We start from the raw sequence: 20,113 nt of genomic DNA, 5'->3' as shown, positions 1-20,113 counted from the left end.
TTAGGTTGGGTCATATTCAAGAGATGAGTGAGTGCCTGGTGATCCGTGAACAAAGTAAACTTCGCACCTTCTAGGTACGTACGGAAGTACTGAATTGCTTTAAGGACAGCAAGAGCTTCCTTTTCAGTAGTGGTGTAGTTGACTTCAGGTGGCTTGAGGGTGTAGCTGTAGTAGCCTACTACATGTCGCTTTTCTCGGCCGGATGCTTCTGGACATTTCTGGTACAAGACTGCACCTGTTCCATAATGTGAGGCGTCGGTATTCAGTTCAAAGGGTAAAGTGAAATCTGGTATGCGTAGAATAGGGTCAGCAGAGATTCTGTGCACCAGATCACGGTAGACTCTCTCACATTCCTCATCCCACTCAAATGGAACTTCTTTCTGCGTTAGGCGCGTGAGGCATCTTGTTTTTATAGCAAAGTCTTTTATGAAAGGTCTGAAATGTCCTGCTAATCCCAAAAATACACGCAATGAGTGGACGTCATACGGTTTAACCAGTTGGGATATTCTCTCGACGGACTCTTGTTTCGTGCTTTTGGTAGTCCCATCAAATACTCTTCCAAGAAACACAACTTTTCTTTGAAAGAATGCACTTTTCTTGAAATTAACCTTGAGTTGTGCCAAGCTCAAGGCATTTAATACCTGAGAAAGGTGTTCCTGATGTTCAGCCTCTGTTTTGGAGAAGACGATAATATCGTCTATGTACACGTTACAAAAGACACCCAGAAAAGGCTTCAGGACTTCGTTCATAATCTTCTGGAACCATGCTGGCGAGTTTTTCCAGCCGAAAGGAAGCCGGTTATACTCGTACAGATCAAAGGGCGTGATAAAAGCAGTGTACATTTTTGTTTCTTCGGTTAGCGGGATCTGCCAGAAACCTTTGCACAAGTCAATGCGTGAAAAAATCCGGCAACCACCTGTCTCATCTATAATCGTGTCTATCTTCGGCATGGGAAATGGTATAAGGTCTGTTTGGCGATTGAGAACCCTGTAATCTGTGCACAGTCGGAAAGTTCCATCTTCCTTCGGCGCAATAGTTATGGGAGAAGCGAAGGGTGACACCGAAGGCCGGATTATATCGGCGTCTAGCATCTCCTGCAATTCTTTCTTCAACCATATCTTACGTTCTCGTGACATGTTATAAGGTGATTTTCGGATGACGGTCTTGTCAGTTAGTTCGAAAGGCACCTTGTGCGACTTCATCTCTTGTGGATAGCTTCCTACGCATACCAGTTCAGGGTAGGTCGCTGCAATATCTTCCGCGCACTTGACAATTCGCAGGTTATCTTTTCTATCTTGCTGTGTCTCTTCCCTTGATAGTCCTTCCACTAAAACTGCATCGTCCCAATATACGTTGATTTTTAGTTTCTTTATGTCTGGTCTGGATAGCAGAAAGTCGTACGTCACCCCCGTTATCACCAGTACGTCACTCTCTATTTCATGACCTTGGAACTCGATGTTTACTGAGGCCCACTGATTATGCATTGTCACTTTTCCATCGTACCCTTGCACCCGTAGTACTCTTCCACTATGCAGGTGACTTGAATCTACCAGCTTGGCATTTATTATAGACACAGAAGCACCGCTGTCAACCAAAGCCATCATATGTCTATTTCCCACTTTGACAGGAATGTGAAGTAAGCTAGAGCAAGTTAAATAAACAGTCTCAGTTGTGGTCATCGGGTCGGACTGATCACCCTTGTTTATTAGTTTTTTGTTGTCGGAGACTCTTGAGCGTCTGAAAGTATGGGGACAGGGTCGTTGTCGACGTTATTCACTCGACCTCTGGGAGCACGCCAACCCAAACTTTCTGTACTGCCTGCAAGGCGGCTCGGTTCTCGCGGATTACGGCTTGACCAATCCGCGCTGGTCCGTCTGAAGCGACTGCTTGAGCCAGCGGTTATATTTTCGTCTGAAGTAGATGGTATGTCGTGAAGGCACTCCAAGAGCCCGTCTATAGTTTTAGGTGATCGTGCTTGCGCTATCTTCAGGACTTCCGCGGGCAATCCGTGCATTATTAGAGCTACTATGGCAGAAGGAGGAAGCATAGGCTCGGCCAGCTTTAAAAGGCGGCGTTTTTCAAAGAAATACTCGACGGGGGAGCCCTGCGTGAATTTGAAATTGAGCGCGGCGTCCCATCTTTGCACTGGGTTGCTTCGGAATGTCTTCAAGAATTTTTCCTTCCACTGGTACCAAGAGTTGCCAACATCTTCAATAATGTGCAGATCGTACCACTTACGTGCAACACCTCTTAAATAACTACGCATGTTGGTAATTTTGTCCTCATTAGAGTGCCATTTGTTCTTCCCAGCGGCATATTCATAGAATTCAAGCCAACTTTCTGGGCTTGAAGACTTGCCGTCGAAAGTATCGGGTTCGACAAATTTAGTCGCCGGCTTCTCAGCGTTTAGAGAGCTTATAAGTGACGTCACCAGTTGGTTTTGTTGCGCCATCTGTTCTTGTTGTAGCTGAAGAGCTTTCAAAACGAGGCTCACCTCTTCTGTCGAAGACCGTGATGCAGTGTCCTTTCGACGCATGGGTTCAAGAACTAATTCGTCGAAGATCGCCAGACGCAAGTTCACTTTCACCGCACCCTTCCGACGTAGTTCAGCAATGTCTATGGAAGCCTTCTCTAAAACCAGGTTCACGAGGTCTGCCGAGTTGAGTTCGCGAGGTAGTTCCACCGCTGGTTCGTCTTGAGCTTGGTATCTCGAAAAGATGATCTTCTCTGCGGAGGTCTCCTCGAGGAAAAATGTCACCCACATGTTGTAGTCAGTTGTCGGCTGCGCCAAAATATTGTAGCGTTCCTAGTTAAAGGACACAGTAGACTTAAAGCGTTGCTGTGGAACTGGCGTCCATCTCGTCTACATTTATTTCTCACTTCTCTCTTCTCTTCTTCTGTCCCCCCGGTTCCCGCGCTTCTTCATCTTCTATTCGAAGGCTCATACCGCTTCATGTTTCAACAATTATTATTATAGGAATCGTTTGGGATTCTCACATTTCTTTCATTTTTATGAGTACACTGTGTGTCACATGAACCTGTCTTGAAACGAAACGTACCGTTGCTAACACCGGCGACCATTATGGTTGTCTAACTGCTTATCATACTGTAATATAACGAAACGTCATAATGGTACTGATTAATATTGCCATGTAGTCTTTAGTCATAGGTAAACAAAGTTAACTAGAGGCATAAGTGGTGAGAGCAAATTATATAGAAAACTACTATTGAACCGTAAAAATAACTTATTGCATAGTTTTCCCTTACATTGTTGCATTTGTTTTACGCGTGTCTCTGTGTCTTCCGTGCTGTACTCGTGTGGCCATCAATTACGAACTTGCCGAAGCCCTTGTCAGCTTTATTAAACAAGGGATTCAAGTCAGTTGCATCTAATACTACATGTTAAGTGACTGACGTGTTATTAGTTTTATCTAAATATTATGGACTGGCACTACTTGGCAAGCATTAAACCATAGTATTTTTTATTGCACTTAAGCTGCAGGCGTCATAGATTGCCAGAAAATTTTCATGAAAACAGCCAGGAAAGGCTTGGAAAAAGATCGGGAAACTTTAAATTGACCACATAGGTATGCTGTCTTGTTACATGTCAAAGTTTCCAGAAAGTCTCTGTGTTAAATATATTTTTAAAACGTTTCACTTCATAAAAATTGAAGGAAATTGGTTCTATTTATGGAAAAAAAAGAAAGTCAAGCAGACTGACAAGGCATTTCTTACTCAATATGTTTTTTTTTGCGTTAACTTAACGTCCTGAACCTCGATAGCCTAGAAAAAATTTTCATCTTTCAAAGCACCTTAAATAATTTACTGTGATAGAATTCATTCGAACTATACTATCAGTTCTGTTTCCTAGGAGGTGCATATCTGTCGTGCCATGACACAAAGTGCTCGTGTGGTATTTCGGGTGCTCATGTGGTATACCTAACTTGGAAACCTGTTAGCATGCCCAAGAGGCCTCATTACCTGCAAGAAATTAAGGTACCATATCAATACAATCAACCCATCTGCCATCTGTTGAAGTTATGGCGAATGACCCATTCATTTAAAAGTATGAGAAATACATTTCAATGTGTACTAAGCAAAATAAATTACAATCTTAGGCATGATACTGGGAATATTCCAGTCACGTCTTCTGAAAACATCCCTCTGCACGGGCATACTTAACTACCAGCCAAAAAAACTGTACAGACAGCCCAACTGGGTAACGTTTCCGCAATAAATATAGGGACCATTTCGGATAAGTACATTAATGCATCATATATGAACTTGTCATAAAAGGGAACATACTGTTGCTGACACGAGCAGCAGTTGTGGCTGTTTAATTGATCCCCATACCATGCAATAGAACATTGCATAAAGGTACTGATTTGTATTGACAAGCAGCCATTAGTCATAGTTAAACCGCATTAAGTATTGACTTAGATGGTTTGAGTAAATATATTCAGCTGCTTAATGAACATACAAAGAATACACATCTTTTATTTTTGCCTCATATTGCTGCATGTACTTATTTGCAGCGTACACCTGCAGCACCTTTGGGACTAATGACACAAAAGTCAAGCTTGCTTGCCAAGGAGTAGTGTAAGTATTTAATCTGTTTCCATGATAGCATAAGACAAGAATTTAAGGAATTCATGTATTATATCGAGCAATAAAAACGGTTAATGCATTGCCGGTGCATTTGTTTTATTTTTTGCACTGCATGATTCAGCACTATATAAATTCTTTCTGTTTATGCAACATGTATGAAAGTACAGCTGGTTCAGGAGCTTTATTAATCTACTAACGGTAATGCATAAGTGCAGATGAAAAGGAACAGGTGCACATGCATAATATCTGCATTCCATGCATTTCCATGCATTTCATATCTATAAAATGAAATGAAATACAATCAAAACGTTTTGCTACCGCATGTAATGAAAAATGTAAACTAACTTGTAGATAGCCGCTATGGAGTTATGGCCTTATACACTCTTTGTAGACTTGTCTATAAAATGTCTGTCTCTATAGAGTGTCTATAAATTATTGAAAATGCATGTTTGTTGGCCAGTGTATGCAGAATGTCATAGAAAAAAGTGTATTGGATTATAAAGTTCTGTTTTTGTAGACTGAAGTCTATAGAATGTCTATAGTATATATACATTTGTCTGTAGACATTCCATAGACTTCATTCTACAAAAGTAGAACTGTAAGCCTATACACTTGCCCATAGACATTATGCAGACAACTGTCTACAAACATGAATTTTAATTAATCCATAGACACTCTAGACTCAGACTTTTTATAGACTAGTCCATAAAAAGTGTATGGCCATAACTCTATAGACGGTCTATAGACAGTCTATAGACTGAGACTTCTTATAGACTAGTCTATAAAAAGTGTATGGCCATAAGTCTATCGAAAGTCTATAGACAATCTATAGACTCAGATTTTTTATAGACTAGTCTATAAAGTGTATGGCCATAAGTCTACAGACAGTCTATAGACAGTGTATAGACAGTCTATAGACTCAGACTTTTTATAGACTAGTCTATAAAAAGTGTGCGGCCATAAGTCTATAGACTGTCTATAGACTAGTCTAAGGAAATGTCTATAGACAGTCTATAAACTCAGACATTTTATAGACCAGTCTATAAAAAGTGTGCGGCCATAAATCTAGACTGCCTATAGGCCAGTCTTAAGAAATGTCTATAGACAGTCTATAGACTTCATAGACAAATGTCTATGGACTGTCTATGGACTGTCTATGGACTTTCTATAAACATTTTTGTAAGGGTGGCTTCTGCTTCACGTTGTCGAACCGACGAATCGGTCCTCCCTCCAGCGTCGCTGTCTTTCGCGAGCAAGCGGCCGCCGTCGCTCGATTCGTGTCAAGTGTTCGGCGTCCACGGCAAGAAAGATCGGCTTTTTGTTGGCAGTGTATATTTATGGAGGCCCCGGCACCTCCTCTTGACTAGTTTCGGTATTAGCCTCGGTGCTATCGTATCCTCTCTAGATTTATTTTAGTATCAGCCTGGGTGTGCAACGCACAACGACATTGGACGGACGGCATCCTGGGCCGCTATCTTGTACACGTTCGAAAATCCGACGCTCGATTTCGCCTCGCGCGATTGTCCGGGCGGCACCGATATCGCGGCCTAGGCCAATCTAGGCCAATTGCGTGATGCGAAATCAAACGTCGGCTTTTCGAACGTGTACTAGATAGCAGTCCTGGGTAACTAAAGTGCACCGAACTTAGGAGCGGGCGTCTGTCGTCTGTAGCAGCGGAATGGCACCAAAATTCGCACTGCCGTTGGCTACGACATGACGTCACGAGCACGCCTCGGCGGAGTTCCAATTCCAATGACGCGATGCCACGTCAAAAGCAAGCCTCGACGGAGCAGAGCTGGCGAAAGCGGCCGCCTATGCTGCCGCGATGGCGCGCCAGGTGGCGTACAGCGGAGCGTGGCACTTGTGGAGACGGCGGCCGTTTGCGCGCATGCGCGAGTAACAGCGGGGATTAATGAGGAAATGTGGGGACTTTTCCCTCTTGAATATATGACTCTGCCTAGGCACTACGGAGGAGTTTCTTAGCGCGTGTTGTATGCGTTGGTTCCTAGGCATGCCGACAGAAGTCGCGGGGCGTGGCAGTGCTGAGCTTATCGTCGCAAGTTGGCGGCTCGACGTAATTAAATTTATTAAATCGTGTTTTTACCTCATTCAAACAACACGTCATTACTTTGCCTTATTAGCGGTGCCTCCAGGACACCAAAGCAGCAACGGAGACGCCAAGGCTAGAACCCCGACTGGTCCATGGGTTGGGGCTCGCCGAGGCCGGCGCGTGCCATAGGTGTGTAAGATCGGCTGTACGCTGTGGCGGACAGCCAATGTTTTTGCGAACACACCCTGGCACGTTTTTATCAACACGGCCCCAACCCACGGGCCTCCCTGCTTCCCGCTTTCATCCCCCCGCTACCCCTTGGGAGCCCTGGAGATCCTGCGGCGCCCGCTTTATTGTAACCCCAGGCGCGCTCCTGAGGCTTCCGTTTGCCGGTTACACGTTCTCTCCTGAAGCAGTGGTTGTAAAAAATGTAATCTATCGCAACGGCGATAGAATCGACCCGCGACTTATACAACACCAGTCAGAACTTTGCTTCTTCAGGCACAGCGACCGCCAAATGGGGCGTCCGTGCCCACTGTCTCACTGTGCGGGCAGCCAGCGGCGGAAGATAAACAAAGTCGACCGCACTCCACAATGCCGGCATGCCTAGGGGACAAACGCACACAACACGCGCTAAGAAACCTCCTCCCTGATGCCTAAGCAGAGTCACATATTCAAGGAGCAAAGGCTCCCAGATTTTCTCTCTAGCACCCGCTCTTACTCGCGCCTGCACAGAAACGTCGAGTGCCGCGAGAAACGCCACGCCCCGCTGTACTTACTAGCAATTGTAAAAATGCCGCCGAATGTTGCGTGAGGGAAGTGGGCATTGCTGCGACGCCAAGTCACCCTACCTCGGCTCTTGGAAGCCGCCGCGTCGTCCGTGTCTCTCACCCCACTAGCTGCAGCGCGCCTGCCCGCCTCGGTGGCTGCTGCAGCTTCCTCGGTCTCTCGTCACGCAAGACGTCGGTGGCATGCTGCGATGCCACAGCAGGCTGCTGCTGCTGGCTGGTACGGGCAGCACGTGCCGTTATCGTACCTTACTCGCAGCGCTTAACCTGAACGACAGCTTAGCGGCGTTCAATTGCACATTCATTATTTAGCTTTCATACCTCATCAGCACTACTTAGGCGTCCTGAGGTTTTCCTGAAAGTACTGACAGGCGTGAACCGTGTTGTAACCCATATTGAGCGCGCTAGCACATGACACCCACCGTGAAGTGGAAAGACATCTTTTTTTCTCTGTCTTTCTCTTTTTACCATTTTGTTTCAACTCACAGCTGTATTATAGATAAGTTGCCAATCTGCGCTTGCTTCGTTTACGCTTAAGGTTTATAAGGAAGCTTACAGACTGAAATGCCTGCCCGCTACGCCGTTTAATTGGCGAACCGTACACATTCGAAAATCAGAGGTGCAACTAAATTGCTGAAAGTTGAGAGCTATCGTGCCATATCATTCTGCAGTGCGGGTTATAAAATGTTCCTGAAGGTATTAGCTAACCGCCTTGAAACCGTAATTCATTCAATCGTGGGCTACCATCAAACGTGTAACATTACAGTAAATTCAATCCAGAGAAATACCCACGTTGCATGGTCTGGGATCACATGTGTAGCAGGAAACATAGGTCAGGTCACAATAGTGCAGGTTTATTTGGCAAATGAATTAGACAATGTATACCACTACTTCTTGTTCCGGGTATTGCAGCGCATAAACAATCAATCTCGCTTCCTAAAGGAATCAGCCCCTGTTATGATAATGTCTCGTGCTAATATTGGATGCCTCTCCAAACAGATATTCCTCAAAGCGTCGGTAAGGCAAGGTCAGGCATTGTACGACCTTTTATTGACTTTGTACTAGGAGCCGCTGTTTGCGCGAAATTGGTAAGCTTCACACTGTATTCCGATGAGTGTACGGGCCTATGCGGACGACCTCGCCTTTTTCTGTGCTGATATGAACAGCGTAGAGACTGCCCTTGCCATAACGCATAATTTTTGTGCAGTTAGCGGTGCAGCTGTTAACTTCGAAAATGCTAAAAATTTTGGTTTGAACTATGCTATGGGTGATACCCAATCACTTTCCAGGTAGTCAGTTGAAGCAGTACTTCAAGTACCTAGTGTACCCGTCTCTTAATACTTTATCAGTAAACATCGCGAACTGCTCATCGAAATATGCGGAAGTATGCACATCATGAGACTAACACATGAAAGGGGAATCAGTTGTGGCACATTGAGCTGAGCTGAAGCTTGCAATATGTTCCTGGCAGCTATAATTATGTCCTGCAAGGGCTACAGTGCTCGCTGCTTAGGTTGTAAGCTGTCCATCTCGTGTTGGCTAGTTTTGCCGGAGCTCACGAGTTGAAGCCGTGCGGCGCGATAACCCTTTTCTTCCTCTCGAAAGCGGCGGACTCGGCCTGGTTCACCTCTTTGTTAGGCGACTTGTCTTCCAGTGATTCTATTTTCCTTATGTTATTGGTACGTTTTTAGGAGAAATGTTAGTTTTTTATGCACCCACCTGTTTCATCGCCTGCCAGAGATATGCGAATGAGTCCTTGGGGTTTCTTGAAGGGGGATTTTGAACGTTTGTATGTGCTAAAGGCTCCCTTTTAGTATGGCTTATATTTCCATTACCTCGCTCAAAAAATTTCTGCGGCACTTGTAGACACATTCTTCCATGTACCATCTTACTGTTTACTGTGGTTACAGTTCATTTACCTAGATGTACTCCAGCGAGTCCGGCTAATCATCATTGCTTGACGTGTCAGAACGTTTTCTTAAAATTCAACAGACAATCTTTCCATCGAGACTTTTTGAAGAAAATGGGGTGTTTCGTGCCTTGTTCTATAGCAGGCCTTTGTGCCTGTGTGCTGACACCACTGATCACTGCTCTGTGCATTGAAGGGATGCTGCTACGGATTCCAACGAGACTTTGGAATATCGCGGATTATGACGGCAACAAGCCTTCGGTTGAAGTACATTGCAATGAGGTAAGTGGCATAGTGATCACCGGGAAATATGTTCGGGTGTTTGATGCCGTGCAGGTCCACGGCATTCCCGAATCTCCTTTTAATCCACAGCAACTCATTCTCCTTGACAATAAAGGTGTACGATGCCATTCCTGCGTTTCAACGCCTTGTGTAAGTCTCATGCTGGCAAAAGGGCTGACAATTCAAGGCCGAATCGCTGCTTTTGGGTAATTGAAATTCAATACCTTTCGGAAGCAGTAAGCTCCTCCGATGTTAGGCGTTCTTTAGCGGTTCGCAGACCATGGCACGCTGCGACAAACTTCAATATGCATGCTGAGACTCTTAGCACCCGCAACCAGCTATTGTGTCTTGACAAGACGAAGAGAGCGTGAACCAATGACGCTCAGCCATGGAGCGTAACGGTGTGTACTTCTTTATGCTCGTCTTGTGCAACAGGCAGACTGGAAGCCGAGTGCTTGGGCCATTCTTCACGTCTGGCTAAGCAAACCGCTTCTCACCACAAAATTTCCCTGCCGTTGATAGACCAGACTGAAGTGCCCCGAGGAACTAGGCCATCTCGCTTCCCTTTTAATAATAGTGGTTACATTGAGAGGAGTCCATGCAATCTTGAATTTCTGTGACCCTGTTTATGAAAAACTGTTGCCATCTTTCAATGACACCTCGGATCCAACTAAGAGCCACCTTTGAATCGGTCCAAAAATAGCATTTAAAAAAATGGATTGCCTGAGTGACAGCTATGTACTTCGCAAGTCAGGCACCCATTAAAGCTTCGGTAACTGGTGAAGTCGTGGAAGTGATAGCTGTCTTAGTGAAGCAACTCGAGCTTTCGCCATGAGCATATTACATATGCCATTTCGTGGTTGTGCCTCAGGTAAGCAACAGTACCGTAAGCTCCGTTGCTTGCGTCCGTGAAATCGTTTATTTCGCATGAGTGCAAATTACTAGTTAGTAAACAAAGCTTGGACACTCACACGGTCCTAATATCAGGCACTTATTTGAATCACGGGGCCCCCACTTTCTGAAAAATTTGGTTGGAATCTCGCAACCCTTATCGCGTCCCATTTGCCGAATGTTCTGAAAGCGAACCTCGGCGCGGAACAGAAATGGAGCGTCAAGACATCGAGGGTCGAACACAAGAGCGGACGTCCACAAGATGGACCGCTTCGTTCCCTGAACTCCTTGAAAACATTCAATAACCGAATCGACGTTTAAACTTAAGTTGTCTGATCTGAAGTTCAACAGTACTCCGAGTATCTTCGTTTGCTCGTACTGTTTTCTGCGTCGTTTCATGTTAGTGTAGTTAGTCGCCCACGTTTGCAACTTTATTCCAGCCTCTGCGAATATTTCTGTAGCGTGGTCGCATAGTTCACAGGAGGCCTGGGCAGTAGGAACGCTGGTGACCATGTCACTCACATAAAAGTAACTCGCAAACTTCTCAGTTACTCGACGGTGGTTTCTGGATACGCGCTGAGTAAAAAGGGGCTTGCCGTCGTACCTAAGGGCACGCGGGTCATCCGATAATCGCAAACCTGGTGCATGTCATATATTCCTACTGGCGTTCTTTTTTTTTAAAACCGAAGGATACTCAGGGCGTCCCTGACGCACGATTTGATTACAATCTGCGGGAAGATTTTGTGGGCGTCAGCAACGACTTTGCACTGGTGCAGGTGAAAGTGCAGCAACACCTTGCTGAGGTTAGGGCCTTCATCCAGGTGGTTCTTCAGCAAAGTCATGCCAGTGCCTTGGGACGACGCAGCAAAGGGACCATTTCCTGATTACTTCACGCTGGGGCATATAGTTCTTTTTGGTAGCCGCATCCTCCAAGGGGCGAACTGGTTCTGCGTGGCCATCCTTAGGATACTGTCTGACTGCTGCGTCATAACTAAGCAGAACGTCTTCTTTCTGAAATAACTGATGAAGGAAGAATTGAAACTATTTGATAGCTTCCGCACCATTGTCGTGCAGGACTGCTTGCAAGTCCTTCCTAGGCAGACAAACTTCTCATCTGTTATCGCGCAAGTGAATAGTTTCGTAGAAATCTTTAAAAAAATTGCTTGTCGTGGGAGGATGGCTCAATTGCTTCTGTGATCCCTAAGTTTTCTAGCAGCCAAAACTTTAGCAGTTTTAAGAATACACCTTGGTTCTAAATGCAGCAATTCCTCCGAAGTAGGTGCTTGTCTGCGCGGGTGAACGGAATCATCATTGTTTGAGTCCCTGGAATGTCCAGACAAGTACAGCTTCAATTCAAAGGAGGCGAATATCTTACGAATATCTTACGAATATTTTATGAATATCTTTACGAATATCTTCGACAACTCGTCTGACCCAGTAAATAAGCTAACGATTTCTTCTCGGTGACCGTCCGGGAAATAAATGGCATCCGCCAGTCGTCGGCCGCAATTGTGTAGGCCTTTCATTAATTCGGGGTCTTTTGGTAGTTCAACAAGGACTTCGCATATGTGTGCTATTTCTACTGCTTCAATCACGTGGTGAACACTGTCGAGCTTACTTTGTCAGTTTGCTTCCGCTAGTCTTCGACGAGTACTTCGGCTTCCACCTTTGTCTCCAAAATGTTACATTAAGGTCAATCTCTCCTAAGACCTTGAGGCTCGCCTTCCCTTTCCTGCGACATATACGATCATGCAAGTTCACTGGCCATCGTTATCCAGCATACCTCTTATGTAGCATGAGCTCTCGGCAGCCTGTATCCAGTTGCCAAGCTCTGAACATATGCAGAAGTAAAGTGTCCATGCTAGTTCGCTTATTTCCGCGTGACACAGCATACATGGAAGCACTGCTAGTTGCCAGTTCTGGCGGCGTACTTACGTGAACACGTTTAGCGCCCATTTTGGAACACATTGAAGACGCGTGTCTTCCTTGACACTTTGAGCAGCTCCCCTTAGGTCGTTAGCCCCTTGCTCGGTGTGCCACGGCTGTACACCTGAAGCAGCAGCCCGCCGCCGAAAGAAGCTTTTTCTCGACGTTATCAAACAGGTGCGTCACAATCCTACGTTGAATGCATCGTTTGGCAAGAGATGCGCGTCTACTCTTTCGTGATCGTGCACATCATAGTCATAGTTGGCTTTGGGCCATAAAGCCCTAGAAAACTAACTCTCCTTCGACATGGAGTTGTTATTGAAGACTGTGCTGGTGCCCACAAAAGCTAGAGATGTTTTTCTTGACCTTATGAATTGTTGCGTTACAACGATGCACTGAATGTTCCTCCTGGCAAAAAAACGCGCGCCTCCTCCTTCGTCATGGTGAGCATCATATCCGTAGTTGCTTTTGCGCCACAACACCCTATATAACAAAGTATCATTCGTCATGGCCTTGTTATTGAGGACAGCAGGTGATGGCGCTGGCTGTCTCTTACGGCTGCCGGAAGGCTACTGTTCACTGCTGTACGAGAAATGTTGCTGGTAGGTCGTTTGCTCAATGTACTCAGTCTCGAGGCAAGGGTGTTTGATGAGTTGTTAAAGTTCTTGTTCCGAGCTCGGCTGGTAAGTCGCATTTGATGCCTCCAGTAGATGCCATCAGCAATATTCAAAGAGTATGTCTTGTGGAATTGATTTCGTCATCACCTCGCACAGAATTGCGGCGCAAACCACACATTTGGCAAGTGGGTGTGCTTCCTAAAAATGCCTAATAATATATTGGGTCTATTGGTTAGCCTAAACAACCTTTTGTGAGGTACAGGCATTGACGTACAGACACGAGAAACTAATCTTAGGGGTGCCATTTCCCTTTGCATGTAAAATTGTATACAATGACGGAAAATGCAGAGAATTGTTTACCTCTCAAGACAAAAATAAAGCAAGAAATAAGAGCTAAAATGAAAATCAACATTCATTTTTGCATCTGCGTGAAACAAGTATACTGCACAACAACAACCATTTTACTAATAACATTCACTATTAAAATCAATTTTCACGTGGCCGCTAATGTAACAGCAAACTATACGAACTCTGGTTAGTGAAACGTCGAAGTTCGTTATCAAAACATCTATCAATGTTTCGGACTGAGTCGTGACCCGAATAGGGTCCTCGATTGCATTGGAGCAACCGTTAGAAAGCAGAAATACCTAAAGGCTATCGAGGCGACTGTTTTCACATAGTAGCTCCATGTTGAAGTCGCTCCACAAGATAATGTCGCGTTTATTGTCATTAACAAATTAGAAGAAGCGCTCTAAGCACCCGAGGAAGCATTTGCATTCCCCAGTAAGAGACCTGTAGTAAAATGCCGTATGATTGCATATTAAACTCAATACTTCACTGAAATTGTTTGCAAAGGTAAAGTGGGGTGCTATTCACGTTTTACAGCTTATTTTATAAGTAAGGTAGACCACCTGCTTATGGGGTTTATTGTCCCGAAACTGCCCCGCTACTAGAGGCATTGTCACTGCTACCAGTCGCATTAGCCACTCGCGCTTCTGTAAAATTATTACTCCGTACCCCTCAAAAATGCATTTGACGGAAGAACTTCGATACAAAGGTATTCGACTTATCTTGATGAAACTACAAAGACATCACGATCAGAGTATTTTAAAATCTGATGGGTGTGTACAAAAAGCAGGTGAAAGCTGAGTACTCACGAAGGTGTCTATTGTTGCATTGTGGATTGTAGTGACAACTGCAGAGAGAATTTGGTCTATGCGAGTGCGCGTCTTGATGCAAGCCGGGTAGAGCTCCGACTCCGGGGCGTACTTCCGGAGCAAGTAGTAGACGATGGCATTGCTGTATAGAAATAAGAACATAACGGTCGTTATGTGCAAACCAATTCTGTTTAAACCATGAAGCACGTTAGACTTAGCTCGAACGCTAATATATTTCATGAACACTTTAAGGTCGGATATTTCTAAAATTATGCTACTCTTACCATTGCCGCTAAGCAACTTTGACTCCTTTATTCATTGGCTTTTGTTTAGAATATATAACGCGGACCACGAAGTTATAATAAATGATTTCAGCAGAACGCATCTCGTGATGAGTGTCGCCCTTAAAGCGATTAGCATTGAAGCAAGGTAGTGACACACCGTACTTCCACCGCTGAGGCGTATGAGCTGCGTATGCAGCCAGGTCCTCTCTCACGCTTCCCGTTGACAGGCTGCACCATCTAGCAGTACAGCCATAAAGTACATACCAGGTGTGTATGTGTATAGGCATATTCAGACAGTCATATGCGAATGTCTCTGACGTGGTTTTGATTCACGACAAAAAATTTTTTGCGATTGGTGCTTATCCAAAGCATCAAAGCAGTTAATTAAAAAGCATCATATTATCTTCAGCACCAGCCTGTGACCACGTTTACTACAGGAAGCATGCTTCTGCCAGCGACATGCAATTGTTCCTGTCTTGAGGTAGGTGATTTAACATTGCGCCTGGTAATTTCTTAATTTCATCACCCGATACAACTAATTTACTGGCATCCTTGGCTCCACATTAGTTCCCCTGGAACCCATTCTATAAATCTAATCGTCAATGGATTATCTGCCCTACGCTTTACTAATCCTGCCCAGCTCCATTTGTCTGCCTTGATGTGAACTACAATCCCCATTTGCTCTCTGGTCAGCACCGCTGTCGTTTTTTTCTCTCACCGTTACGACTAAGATTTTTCGTTCCGTCGCTATTTGCCCCAATATGCTAGCAGCGGTAAATTCAATAATTGCACACTTTTCCTTTCAGCGACACTGGTAAACTCGTGACCAGAATTTGGTAATGCTTTCCGTATGTACTACAGCTCATTTTTCGTCAGCTGTAAATTTTCTTTTCATCATCAGGATCCCGTCTCAGTAATATAGCCAGATAAATATACCCCTGCATGGACATTACAGGCTGACTGGTGATAATGAATTCTTGTTTCCTTATGAGTTTGTCGAATATAACCTTTGTCTTCTGCATATTGTTCTTCTCGAAATATTAGTCATCCATAAAAATGAAGACACTAAAGAAATGAATTGTAAGCCCATAAGCTTGCTCTAAGTACTGTATAAGATACTCACAAAGATAACTTCTAATATATGCAGGATAACAGGTCTTCAACCAACCAAGAGAACAGGTTGGCCTAAAGTAGGGATGTTGTACATTAGATCGCGTTCGGGTAATCAACCAGGTAAGCGAGAAATCTGCGCAGTACAATGAAGTTCGCCATATGTTTTTTTTTAAGATTACAAATACGCGTTTGATTCCACAGAGGTACCAGCAGTCATGGAGGCATTGCCTAATCGAGGAGTACAGAAGGTGTACGTGAATATCTCTGGAAATATCTACAAAGACTCTACAGCTATCTAGCTTTCCAATAGGGAGAGTAGAAAATTACTTATCAAGAAAGGGGTCCTGGGAAGTAGACCCAATTCGTCTAGTGCTGTTCACAACAGGCTAATATTCCGGCTATCACACTCAGGTATCAGGTTCTAGGAACCCGTTTGACTCAGCATAGCAGCTATAATCTCTATATATAAGACAATGTGCTCAGTGAACCAACTTCGCTTGAGTCGAGGATTGGCTACAGATTGACATAGATAGATAGAACAATAAATATGGAAAAGTACGTAAAATTCCCAAGAATAATATCATTTTCATTCAGCCACATATATATTGTATTTAGCCATGGAAGGTAATGCCATTGTGTTATAAACGCACTAATGTTTTATAAAAGAGGGAAAGAGGTGCTACGAGGTAATTGAAAGGAAGCCTCATATATATATGGCTAAGAAAGCTTTCAAAATTCAAAAAAAAAGAAGAATACTTAATTTTTCCATAGACTAACCATGCGTCCAGGAGACTAAGTTCAATCGGCATTTCCTGTCATGAATTAATTATGTTCGTAAACAGCTTCACAGTTAGTGCGAACACCTTAGGCACTATTTCGAGGCGGTAGAATTGTCGAGGTGGATCAGTGCCACCAACAACGAATTCCGGATTTTGTTTGCAACATGGCTTTCCCACGCGATTCAAACAAAATATAGAAACATGCCCAGGCGGCCATGGCAGGTTTCAAAATATGCTAAATAAATGTTGTAAAATGCCTAATAATTAGTAACACTTGTGAGGTCTAATATATCTTTGTTTAATTAACGCCCCCCTTCTCTTGTACGTGATGCACCTCTCTATGCTGACTAAAGCACACGAAGCTGAAATTTCGACAAGCCGTCAAGACCAGGCTAGACCGTGAAGTAGGTACTATGTAACCTTCACGATTTCCACAAGCAATAATCACTTCATATTCTGCCCATATTCTGCCAGTTTCGTGGCTAAAAAAAACTGAAACTTTTTACCCATTTGCTTGTTGTCGTCTTAAATAATTTCGCGTGGCGAATATGCCTCGTGAGCGGAGACAGCAATATGCCCTGAATGAAACTGCCGCACAGAATATGTCGATCCTATTTACTTGAAAGTCACTGCCGAAAAGATCTTAGCAATGAAAGCTTATGCCGCATATAGTGATGCTAAATCACGTTAAGCTTGTAGGCAACAATGACGCACATACTGGAACATCGCTTAGATCTAGTAGTATATCTCTAATTATGTAGAACTGTCTCAGTTTGTTTGACTCCGGATAAAAAGAATTCAACATAGAACCAACATACTGATTCAAGCTTTACCTTTCATACACAATGAAACCTTCATCATCAATCGCAGGAACCTTGTGGAAAGGATTGACCTGGAATACGAACACAATAAGTGTGCGCCAGCACGATTATCCCAACGTGCTGCAGAAAACGCATGCATCAAAGTATTTAGTCACGTACAAACTTCGTAAAGAAACCAATCATAATAATTATCTATCTCGTCAAAAATGCTTTGTGCAGGCATGTGCAAAGTATGCGGCAGATGCATAAGTTATGTTTGACAGTATTTGTGAATTGTTCCAAGTGTTTAGGGAAACATTCCTCGAGCGCCAACGTTCTGCTGTTCGTTTTATAGGCCGCGCCTAGAAGTAACCATCAGTGAAGTCATTGAGATATTCCACTGAGAAAACTGCAACGAGCCTAAGTAAAGGAGCGCCAGGACCCTAGACAAATACATGATCTGCAAACACTTGAGGATAACGTCTACGCATCACCGAATTCAGAAGGCGTACACTCTATTCCAACTATGTGTGCATTGAAGGATTCTTAGTCCTGCACCTACTGCCAAAAAGCCTGCAGAACGTATGTAATGCCGTCATCGACAACGACCATTATAGTGGGCACACTAATACTTTACGTGGTTGGCTTGTTTCAGCAGTTGCTTGCTCGAGAGCACACAAAAAGAACATATTTCACCTCGAAAATAGTATGTGCCTAAGTTCGAGCTTATTGGAAAAAAAAACAACCTAATGCAATACAATGCGGAGAACTGGCGACCTGAAGAAAGAGAAAATCTCGGAAATTTTGTTTCCCTTAATTTGTCTCAGCTTGCAATACAAAAACTCAGATGCAGCACTTCGGCGAGGAAAACACTTTGTGGGAACCGATCATATCCGGACAGCGCGCAATTTGTTAATTTCTAACTACGTATAGTTCTGTCATTGCGGCAGACCTTGAGGTATTCATCGCTGAGGTGCTCCTTGTTGGCTGCGTCCAAATTCTTGAGCTTCAGCTCAATGCCCAAATGCTTGGCGAGTGAGCGTACTAAGTTGCAGGGTGGACTCCCATTTATGTTGTAAAGAGTAATGGTCATGACTGGGACGAAGGGTTTGTGCGATGCTCCTTCCGCTGCACACCGACACTGAATGGTGTGAGAGCATGATGACGAAGGATATTTAAAGGCCAAAAACTCAGGCCTGAATGGCTTTATTTATGAAAACATTAAAACAGCACACGTGTACAGCAGAGGTCGAACAATGGTGGAGCGGGCGTTCACGGGCAACAGTGCTCGCAAAATGTGCAGGTGCTTAGGGAGGAAACGTAGTAATCGCGCTGTATAGAAAGCCTGGTTATAGACAAGAAGTAAAAGTGAGCATAGGCCTCTGCGCGGGCAGAGGAAACGCAAAGCTTTGAACCCTTGCAAGAAGAAAAAATATTGTTTGGAAGTACAGTTTGGTCCTCGTCACAGGCATTGCTTTGCAGGCTCATATTCGGCAGCATTTGATCCGAAATGCGGCCTTATGGTTTCGGAAAGATCCTAATTGCTGGAACTTGCATTGCCTTCATTAAGCAAAAGTGCACCTTCGGTATTAGAGCATTAATCAAACCAAGACCATACTTCTCTAACGACGCATTATTTGCATTATACTTTGCCTTCATTCACAGTCACATTAATTATCGCATTGTTTTCTGGGGAAACACATATAACTGTCATATCTCATCTATTAAGCACTTACAAAACTAAGCAATACGCATTATCACTAACAGTGGGTTTTCCACGAGTGCTACTCCTCTACTACGTGAAAATAACATCCTTGTTGTGACGAACTTGCTCAAATGTCATCTAATAATTATGTTTTATAAATTACCTACTAAACAGCTCTCATACCAATTCATTGATTCCAGACACCTCATAAATAACAATAATACCATGTTTGCACGTAACTCTAATTTTCTACTACCAATGGTTCACCTTGTTCCTATGAAAAAAGAACGTTCTCATTCCCTGCTATAAAACTGTGGAATGGTTTACCCGTTAGCATTAAATCTTCATCATTTCATACATTTAGTCATGCTCTTAAGCTGTTTTATATGTGTAACTAAGTTTACATCATGCATTACACTATATTTGTAATTTGTATGTAGTGACAGTTTTTTGTGCACTACAGGCTTATATAAATACAATTTGTTTTCATTTATATTATTTTTCTATGTTGCATTTTCACGATTGTGTTTCTTTGTTTTAGTTAGTTTGCTCTTCTTTATTACATCTCGACATTGTTATTATTAACCGAGAGTGCCGTTGCAGTCTTGGACTTTGGGACCCTCGTCTTTATATTGTATCGTTCCAATGCATTGCATTTAAAGAATAATAAACTGAAACTGAAACTGAAACTCCGTGATATGGTTAAGAAAAATTGGGCTTCTTGGTTAACCTCGTTTCCTCTCGTTCATTATATATGGGGTCTTGAATCCGGCAGTATAGATGCCTTCAGGCAGCATGTGTGGGTTGCCTGAACCCAAAAAGTTCATCTACTCGTGACGCCTGTGCCAGAAAGGATGTTCCAAATCCGTCGCCAAGGTTTGTGTGTGGTGGCGCTGGCTAACACTCCCGAAAGTTAGTTTCAGTAGCAAAACATAAATACCCAAGAGAGTGGATGGGGAAACAGCGACGAGGGAGCTATATGGGATAAGAGCATCGCACGCGTATAGCGACCACGTGGCATTGTTCCCCACTTGCGGCCAGTTATGTTTTCATCCGCTTTCAATCACATAAATTTATAATTCCTTTATTTCAATTAGTAAGTATAAGTAACTTTCCCTGTGTTGTCCTTGGTGTCTGTGTTTGTTGACTTCTTACGATGTGATTAGGAAAAATCGGGCCCCTCGGTTTCCTCTTTCCTTCCGTT

The 20,113-nt window shown here is 43.8% G+C and overlaps 1 protein-coding gene across 1 annotated transcript in view; it reads right to left on the bottom strand.

Annotated features, from left to right (window-relative positions):
* LOC135900958 (glutathione S-transferase 1-like) overlaps positions 1 to 18,297 on the bottom strand; it is a 39,358-nt gene extending 21,061 nt beyond the window's left edge. Inside the window, exons 1-3 of the mRNA XM_065430587.1 lie at positions 18,157 to 18,297; positions 17,238 to 17,296; positions 14,229 to 14,370 (exon numbers count right to left, since the gene is read on the bottom strand). Coding sequence (XP_065286659.1) covers positions 14,229 to 14,370; positions 17,238 to 17,296; positions 18,157 to 18,297 — 342 coding nt within the window. The remainder of the gene's footprint in view (positions 1 to 14,228; positions 14,371 to 17,237; positions 17,297 to 18,156) is intronic.
* Between the last annotated feature and the right edge of the window lie 1,816 nt (positions 18,298 to 20,113).

Source organism: Dermacentor albipictus, chromosome 2 (assembly GCF_038994185.2).
Source record: "Dermacentor albipictus isolate Rhodes 1998 colony chromosome 2, USDA_Dalb.pri_finalv2, whole genome shotgun sequence".
NCBI classification, from domain to species: domain Eukaryota; kingdom Metazoa; phylum Arthropoda; class Arachnida; order Ixodida; family Ixodidae; genus Dermacentor; species Dermacentor albipictus.
The sequence above is the reverse complement of the archived record's forward strand: the minus strand, read 5'-3'. Positions and strand labels throughout refer to the sequence as shown.